Here is a 9,822-nt window from a genome sequence, read left to right on the forward strand (position 1 = left end):
TTTATTTGTTCAATTGCATTGTGGGACCTGGATTTGTGCTTCATCAAGGTGGTTCTCATACCTACATTATTCTAAGGCATCATATAGTGCTCTTGCTTCCTCCTATATGATTATGTAACTATGCCAATACGTACAGCTTGAATGCAATACGCCTTTGAATACGTGAATCTATTTCTTTTCACACGATTTAGCTCAAGTGGAACAAGATATAATGGGCTTGATGTTTCTATTGATCACCTTTCATCTTCAACTAAGAATTCAAAATAGCATGAAGAAGATACAGATATTAAAGATTATTTTTGCAAACATGTAGAGAGTTACTTGAGAGAGCACATGCCATTAAAATTTCAGAGTGGTTTTGTCAGATTAGAGACAGATATATTGTGAGAGTCTCTTTTGGCAAAATGTACATCCTTTGACTAACTTCTTTTGGGAATCTGAAATCCAAGGTCTTGTGATTAGGATGATGGTTCCTTGAGCTATCAAAATAGAAAACATGATTGTCACAATCTCTATCTACTTTAAATGTCGTGCCCACTAATATTGCTGAACATCTTAACCAACATTGTTGCATGCTCTGTCCAAAATGTCAATTTCTTGATGTCCTTGGATGGTGTCTGGTTCGTATATACAAAAAGCTTGCACCGTGACTTGTTACTGTTGTGAAAATTTAGAACATTGGAGTTCGGGAACTTTCTGAAAACATCCCCAATGTTTGTAATTCTCCTGCTAGAACTCTCCCACAAATCTGAGATTGAAGAAGTTGAAAGGTATGAAAATTGTCATCTACATGTTGGAGGCTGTCATTCGATTTATTTGAATGCCTTTTGCCCCTGTTCAGAAAACACCCATCAGGTTGCAGCAATTATGTGGTATCATTCCCACAGCGCCATAGCTCATTGCCAAACAGCACCACAAGACACTAAACAAGGTAAAGCGTAAATCATCTAGTGCATGATTTGCACTCCAGCAAGTTGATTGTGTGGACGTGCACAGAAAGCGCAAGGTGATAGCATATGAAACTCCACACCTGATAAACAGCTCATCCTGCACATGATTACAACTGCCCAAAATATCAGGTTCTAACCTTTGAAACAAGCAGTTCATTGGTTGCTTGCATTATGATCTTGTCTGCTGTAAGGACCTTTGACAGTGCTCCTGTACTGACCCTGGAATCATGAAAAGTTAATGCCAAATATCTACATTGCAGCTTGCTGTTTTGAAACTACAAATTTAGAAGTGTCAACACAGCCTGTAATGTGTCCATTATTAACACCCATCAATGCTCCACAAGGATATGCTACTGTGCAAAACGAGATGACATTTGATCAATAAAAACATACAAACAGGCCTCGGTAAAACCCGCATGTGACAAGGATTTGTGCTGATGGAAGAGAGAAGCACAAAGAAAGAAGTATTTACGTCTCCAAAAGGCTAGAATGGCCTATGAGAAAAACTGAGTACATCTGAACATGTTGCCTTGATTCATGAACAACAATCAAAACAAAAACAACTAAATATGCTTGTGCTTACAATCCTAAGGACTGCAAGTGTAGGCTACTATCACGTACAAAATGCTCTCTCGACAAACCTCTAGCTGACCTATGGGATCCACCTAGTGTTGTAAGCATAGGCTACTATCATGTACAAAATCATCTCTCAATGATCGTCCAGCTGACATATAGGATACCAACCTGATCAATAGAAAATACTGGAAATGGTACACTCTCCTCAAGGCAAAGGAATCTGCTATAGGTTGATCCAAGACAAGTAGTCCATTAAGAGGAGGTACTTGTCTTTGATGGCGAGAAATGATAGTTCCAATTGGACAAACGTAAAGATGTTGGGAGCAATGCTAGAGTGGTGGGTGTTGTAATTTGCAAAGTGTGACTACTTGACTTGTTGTGACTCCTTTGACTCTTGGATGGTCTATCAATGCCGCTAACATGGTGTGTGGCAAGCTGGCCCTGGAGCTAGCACTAAGGAAATGTGTAAGAACCTACTCGCTCATTGGCTCTCCCTTTGCCTTTGCCCTATTGCTCCTTGGAAGGTTCTCTCTATGTGTCCTAAGCTCCTATAAAAATAGCCCCAAGAATCTCTAATCCTCGTACTCCTTGTCACAAGGACGTGAATTTTTTTAATGCTTTGCTTAGCATTTGGTTTTGTTGTTAATTAAATGTGCACATGTTATGCAAGATAGTTAATTCAAAATGATGGACCAAGGACCCCGAGATATCAGTTGGTGTCAAAGGTAAATATCACGATAAGTTATGCTGGATAGGTACTAGGTGGTGCCTGCCTAGTGTCAATTTTGGCCTAAGGCAACTATTTGACCAAAAAGTGTCAGCGGTGACACGTCACATTAGGAACTAGGAATTAATCAATAAATTGATGCTAGTTCAAAGGTCAATTCATGCATAAGACCACTTGGGAGTCAAAATGACCTAGCCAAATGCATTTAGAAGGCTCTACCCTTTGGCAAAACTCGCCCATACAAGTGAGGAAAAGGCTATATGAAATTGGTGGGGCCTCATTCCAACATTGAAGAGGTTAGGAGAAGAGAGAGCTGCTGCTGTACTTTTCCAGCCATTGGTGATTAATCCAACCATTGGAGACTATCAAAGAGTTGATGCCAATCGATCAAGAAGCTATTGGAGGCTAGTAACAGCCCCTATAGGCTGTCTACAAGTGACAGCAAGTTTGGGGCCCACAAGGGCAAGCAACTACATGTGGGGCTCCTATTGTTGGTGGACTGCAGTCTATCAACCGTTCACGATAGGGCAACATTAAAATTCAGCCAATTTTGCCGATGAAACTCTGAATCTCTCTCTTCAAATTCCTCTATTCTCCCAACCAATTCATAGCTTCCCTAAAAAGATCTCAAACGAATTCGGTCCCAAGAGGGTGCATTCGAAGAATTTCTGTTGCTAAACCCTAACTTAGGGCAGGAATTAGGGTTTACTAGCCACCCTGGGAAAAGTGCTCAAAAATTGGGGCCCAATACTTCAAATTCAGCAGCTGAAATTTGGGGGTTTCAGAGAACTTCAAGAGGCCAACCAACCAACGAAACGCAAGGGGCACCAATTTTTAGGGCCAACAGGGTGTTTGCTGTCCAAGATTAAGTGGTAAAGTGTGTATTTCCAGATTTGTGAATTTTATGCTTGCTCTAATTAGTGCTTAGTTAGGTCATTTACCACCCATATCTAGGAGGGAAGGTTGGTTTCACTCCACCTTGCAAAGAGCCACAAATGTAGGTTAAAAAAGGGTAGTAAGTGTTAGGATTTGTTGCATGAGCTTTGTATCGTTTCAAATTCATTCAATTTCTTATTCGCTGTGTTTATTGTCTCTAAGTTACCCTAACCTTGACTATGTTCTAATATCAATTTGTGCTTTGTCGTACGATTGTGTTTGAGTTTTTGTGTTAGGGCATTTCTCCACATAGTTTTCTGAGTACTTAAACAAACATCGCATTCAAAGCTAGGTCACATCTACACACACCAACCACCTACAAAGACCACCTTTGAAGCCTCATTGTCTACATTGCTGAAAGATTTTGAAACTTTATCTAAGCGACTAGTAAAATCTGCTAAATGGCCGCCTATGAGATCTTATCCCTAGTTTTCTCTAACAGCCTCAATTAAAGTCAAGCATGTGGATCTCCCTTGAATGCTATCCAGGCTTGCACATAGGCATTGATATCATTGCAGAACTGCAAGTGGCCATCATTCTTGTGTCTAACCAAAAAGCAAACTCTTCTAACAAGAGCACAATGAAACGTGTGACAGGTACTTCCAGTGAAAACAAGAGCGTGTGGTATACATGAGACAAAGCTGGACTTCTGCCTGCACATGCATCAATCATACCATGGCCCAAGAGGTAGCCACGTGGCAACCACAGCTGTGGCATCCCATACGAAAAGCTAGTCATCATTTTGAGTACTCCAGTGCCATGCCTAGATAGTCAAATTTGTTGTTTGAGGATTGCAGCCACAGGAAATTCATTGAAATCTTAAGATTCCTACCTCTACACACTAGTACACAGTCATTAGGACAGCACGTTAACCACCAGCAACAAAAAACTTGTGTTAGAATCTGATTAGCACAGATAAAGCGTTGACTATCAAGACAAACTGTTAGAAAGAATTGTTATAGCCACCCTATGCAGACAACTAGAAAGCCCCTTGTATGGAACCCACTAGTACACCATATTATACCTCACATGGTCCACTCACAATTTGTCTGAGCATTCTAGAATGACATCAGTTCCTCCCACTCCCAAATGAGATACATGCCTACCAGCTAAAGCAGAATTGGCACAATGCAATATAGAAGATACAAACCTCTCAATAGTCAGGACTCAGAAATCTTTCAATAATGTTGTACTGCATGAATTGGATTAAACTCTATAATCAGTCATGCAGTTTGAATGCTACTGTAAAAAAAGTTGAGACAAGTGACCCTCAAGTCATAGAAGAGCAAATGCATGTTGACTCACGCATGATTGTGAAGCAGCCTGTTTGAAACACCTAATTGCAAGTAAAATATGACAAAGTAACCGTTCATCAAACTTCTTATACTTTCCAATGACAAATTTTAGCAGAAAAGGCAAAATACCTCAGGAGTCCTGCTGCATAAAAAACATAGCCCTCACTTGCAGCTAAGAGATCTAGCAAAGCTTGCACACCCTGTACAGTGTTCAGACGTAAGCTTCAAAGCTTCAACATAGCCAAAGCCTTTCTTAATTTGAGGTCAATTGTACATACCTTTGCATAATCAGGATGATTAGATCCTATTGCATTACTGCTGCTCTTCTTTCCTGATTCTGCTGGCAAAAGCCTCACTAGTTCTGGAGGAGGTATATAGCCACGAAGCTTCAAAGGTCGCCTAACTAATCATAATATCCATGGAGCATCCATGGTTATAAACAAAGTCAACATAAAATCAGATACAGTTTGTAAAGACTACTACTTTCACTTCTTAAGACAAAAACCTACCATTTGAAGTTAACTGAAATGCATAAGAATGACTAATGTCTCAAATGATATACCTTTTGCAGCAATAAGCAGACGCAGGCGACTCATAGCAGTTGCTCGATTTTTATGTTGTGAACGATCCTCTACTGCCTGAAAGCTTGGATAAAAGTCACCCGTTAGGTCGGTACGAGAGAAATGGAGCACTGTTGGGCTTGAGCATTGCATCATGCCAAAGTACACCTATCACACTGCGGTTGCATAAAAGCTACTAATTCCAAGAAACACATTTGAATCTCAAGTAGGACAATTGCTTAGACATTTTAACTCTTTACACTATGTCAGCCTATTGTCCATGACACCTGGGCTGATATTATCAACCGTGCTAACTTAGGTAGAATCAACTTATTTGAATTACAAAACATTAATAGATAATGCGGGAAAGGGACTGGATATTGATATAGAACAAACATCTAAGTTTCCATCACCTCAAGGATTTCTAAGCAGATCAAAGTATGAACGGCTAGGCATAGCCGCTAGATTGGATGTAGGGCCCATACACACGGGTAGGGGCTTGCTATTAGTAGCACAGTCCAATTTTAGACGATATATCGGCCACTCATGAGTGGTCACAAGTTATGGTGGACCCACGCGGTGGGTTAGAGAAAAGATAGTTCACACTTCCACCTATACGGCCCGATTGGGCGCCTGTGACCAGAACTCACGCATATCAGGGTTAGACTCGCACACAGAAAGGATTGATGCCTTGAAGTGTGGGCTAGATCCGCCAGAACAGACAATTACAATCAACAAGATGGCATGATCATAAAATGCTTGTACAATGTGCATGTGTGGGCTAAAAGCTTGAGATGCACATTTCTTTGTATAGGAAAGTCACATCAAATACCGTTTTTGCGATGTACACGGAAAAAGCTTTCATATGACACCCATATTGGAGGGTCCCTAAATTTTAGGAGGTCTCTAAATTTTAGGAGCCTCGAATTAGCCTAAAAATGCTAGTCCTAAAAAATAGGGATGTCATTCTAAAAATAGTAAATTCTATACTCTGACTGTGCTTACTAAATTTGGTTGTTTCTATTCTTGACAGTATTCAGCCCAAAAAGGAAGGCCATAGAGAAGAAACAAGTATCAAGACACTTGTCACACAAGTTTCCAAGAGTCCCACCACTTGTCACATCTCATGACATGTGGCCGGACACTTGTCTTGTGCTACTCCACTTTCCCCTTTTGTACTAGCTCTTCCCTCTCCTATAAATAAAAGCTCGTTTTTCTTCATTCAGCATCATTTTTCTTTGCTATAAACTCTTGTACAACACCCACAGCTAGCCTGAAACTGGCCCCATCCATCCCCATCATCATTCCCCACTTCTCCATTATCAAATTCCTCCATATTCCCTCTTCTATCACTGTTGTTTTACAGGACAGCAAGCCTGTAAATTCATTACAGCACCTCCTTCTCGAGCTCTTTCTTCCATTTTAGCAACAAGAAGCAAGCCCTATCCATGTACTACTGATCAACGATGGAGAAATGTTGATTTCCCCTCTTTCTTCTCTCATACTGTAAAGAAATCAGTTCTTATCATTGCATAATAGATAATGCATGTGTGTTTGTACATCTTTGCATAATCTTGTGAGAGTGAGAATTACTTCTCCTCACTCTCAGGTTGATTGTAACTGAGCTCTTCCCTAAGGGACTTGGGTTGAGCAGAAATACATTCCTTCCGGGGGGGGGGGGGGGGTTGTTTTGGGTTGCCCATCTTCAACCCTCAATCTTATCTCCATTACTTTTACATTTTCATGGCTGTAATTTTGTGAGTAATTTTCATTTTCAGCTTTAAGTGTTCATTCTCTTTTATATTAAATCTCGAAAACAAGCGAATATCATAATTGTTAAGCATACTACGTTGTTCGGGGCGTTTACATTCCACTACACACTGCCACTCTTCATCAATCATGACAATGCAACCATGTCATTACTAACTCCTTGGCTCACCCCTCAACCCCAGTCCTAGAGACATAGAGGACTCGGGCCATTGTATCCTCATTTGATTCAATTCATCATTCTTCCATTCTCCATGTTTTTGGGCTCATTCATAGCTGGTGTTTTGCAATATATTCTGTTGTCTCTAATTTGAACCCTACCATTTCTTTACATGGAACAACTCGTGTCTCCGAGAGAGAGAATGAAGCTATGAATAAGATAATCCTTGTTCTATGATTTTGAGCAATTCCAATCTCGTAATCGGGACTTTGTGTGGTGAAAAGGGCCCAGGGGGAAGGGGAGCATTAGATTTCTACATTATCTTCTGGTAGGTGGAACATTTGCCTCATTCAACACTGTAATCCAATATCAACTATTAGAATAAAGAGATCAATAACAAGGTGGGGTCTAACAGCAAGGCATGACCTTCCCAAATTTCATCATAAAAAAAGCATCCTTGTAGACTACTATATAGGTCTCATTATGCAATTAGCTGAAAAGCGTCGCAGCACTAGCTCTACTCTACATCACCCGATGGAATCAAATGCATTAAAATTGGTCCCGTTCAATGCTCAGAATCTAACCATATGCTCAAATTTTGGATTGGCCTCAAAACATAAAATCCCCTTGAAAATTAGTATTTTCCCTAGGTGCCATGAGACTGATCTTTACCCTACACATTTATCTTTATATGCTCTGTAAGTACGGAGCTATACGGATATTACCACTCACCTGAGCTACAAGTCCAGTAGGGAGGTGGGTGACGCGAACACCACTGTCAGTTTTGTTGCGGTGTTGGCCACCGGGACCCGAGGCACGGAAGGTATCCATGCGACACTGTGCGAACAGGGATGCCTCAGGGAGGGCAAGGTAATCGGGGACCTGGGGCTCTCCCGCCCGAGGGGCCTCCTGGTTGGCAGTCCGAGCTTCGAGCAGGGCCTGTTCTCTGCGGAACCACTCTTCGTCTTCGGCCTGTGCAAGATACCATTCGTCATCGTCATCATCCTGGTCCTGAAGCAGCCGCTCGCCGCGGAGGGCCCCTGCGTCCCCGGAGGTCGAAGAGGAAAAAGAGGAGGAGGAGGAGGAGGAGGAGGAGGAGGATGTGCCGTGTGCTCCTGCGAAGGTGATAACGCGGGATGCGTGGTGGGGGGAGGGCAGGCGCCTCGTCGCGAGGAGCCATCTCTGTGATGCGCCGCTACTTAAGAGAGGTGGGATGTAATGATAATCAGGCATGGAGTGCAAGCTCTTCGCCATCGAATGCCCTCTGGTTATCACGGTCGTGGTAGCTCGAGTCGACATGGGATGATGCGATGTCATCCAGCCGTAAGAACTCCCGGTCTCGCTCTCTTCACTTTGGTTTGTGAGAAGAAGCTGATCGACTTTATTCGAGGCCCCGGGTTTATTTTTGAGGGTTGGAGAGCCCTTCTAGAGGCATTTTGACCTTCAAGAGAAGGCAAATATTTTTAAAACCTTGTTATCTAAGGGCAAGTAAAAAAATTTGCCGCCCTTCTTAGCGAAGCGCATGATTTTACAAACTTGCTATAGAAGGATAGTTATGGCATGCATGCTTGGTCATTGTTGCAAGCACAATTGATTGTGAGAGAGGTTTCTCCAAAATAAATCACATCAAGTCCAATGATCGCAATAGATTGTCACTCGAGAGCTTGAATCAACTCATGTTCCTTTCATACAATGGTGCTAAGGACCCTACAGATGTTAATTGGGATGTCATCTATGCAATGTGGGATGGATTAAAAGCTCATCGCAATGTTAATGTGGTAGCAACAGAGCTGATATAAGAAAGTATAAGTAATGGTGTGCTTTGATTGTATTGCTATTTCATTTGAGACTATGGATGATTGTAGAGCTATCTTGTTGCCTTTCTAGACTATATTAATTGATTGAGCTTTAGCATCCACCTGGCATTGCAATTTTATTTTTGGTGGTAGCATTATAATTTTTTAAATGCTTAAATAATTACTCATATGTTGTACTAAGTTTTAAATATTCTATCATCATATCATGTCGGTATTAGATTTTTCTAAATTAATGGACACAAAAAACCAACAAGATGGCTTATATAAATGTCATAGTTATTTATTTTTTTTCTCAAATACTATTCTATTAGCTAGAAATGTAAATTTTAAAATACATGTCTATCGAAGGTCAAATTTTTGAAAAAGCCCTTCCATAAGAAAGGCACTTGTCCACGAGCCCTTCAATGGAAAAGATCTAGGGGACTTGCAAAAATAAACACTGAATTATTTATTATTATTATTATTATTATCATCAGAATCGAGGGTGTTGTTATGGCAAAGTTTTGACACATGCAACTGTAGATCGATCCTCGTTTTCTTGCAATGAATTTTATCGATCGCTTTCTTGCGATGAGTTTTCTCAGTTTTTCGAAGCAAGTAATAATTTATGGAATGGATTTTTTGCTCTCTATATAAAACTCAAAGGCAAAACACAAGAAAGGATAATAAAAAAATATAGACTATTATTGCTTCACTCAATTCACGCCCAACCCCCCAAAATAAAGAAATATATAATAAAATCAAATTAAAAATACCTAAATTTCTTAGGAAGAGACTTGCTCATCATTTATGCAAATTGGAATGCACCCAAGAGTCTGAGCATACCATGTTACGATCACTCTTATGACCTACTTGGTACAATCAATGAGTGCACCAACATATTTGACTTCCTCATCGTTTGTGCACATTGGTAGTACGAGCATGCTATATGCCAATCACTCTTATAACCTGCTTGATACAATCAATAAGTGTTAATCGCTCTTGTGACTTGCTTGAACAAGCGAGAAGTGCTAATAATCTACAATGGTACCTTG

General features: G+C 40.7%; 1 protein-coding gene across 1 annotated transcript; it reads right to left on the reverse strand.

Annotated features, from left to right (window-relative positions):
- Positions 1 to 295: 295 nt before the first annotated feature.
- LOC148028600 (uncharacterized) lies at positions 296 to 8,353 on the reverse strand. The gene is made up of 6 exons (XM_087688863.1): positions 7,704 to 8,353; positions 5,047 to 5,122; positions 4,763 to 4,887; positions 4,614 to 4,684; positions 1,088 to 1,169; positions 296 to 833 (listed from the first exon to the last, which is right to left on the reverse strand). The coding sequence occupies exons 1-6, from the start codon at positions 8,286 to 8,288 to the stop codon at positions 813 to 815; spliced, it is 960 nt and encodes a 319-aa protein (XP_087544989.1). The 5' UTR covers positions 8,289 to 8,353; the 3' UTR covers positions 296 to 812.
- Between the last annotated feature and the right edge of the window lie 1,469 nt (positions 8,354 to 9,822).

Source organism: Lygodium microphyllum, chromosome 11, assembly GCF_053477565.2.
Source record: "Lygodium microphyllum isolate KBCC chromosome 11, Lygodium_microphyllum_v1.1.10, whole genome shotgun sequence".
Lineage (NCBI taxonomy): Eukaryota > Viridiplantae > Streptophyta > Polypodiopsida > Schizaeales > Lygodiaceae > Lygodium > Lygodium microphyllum.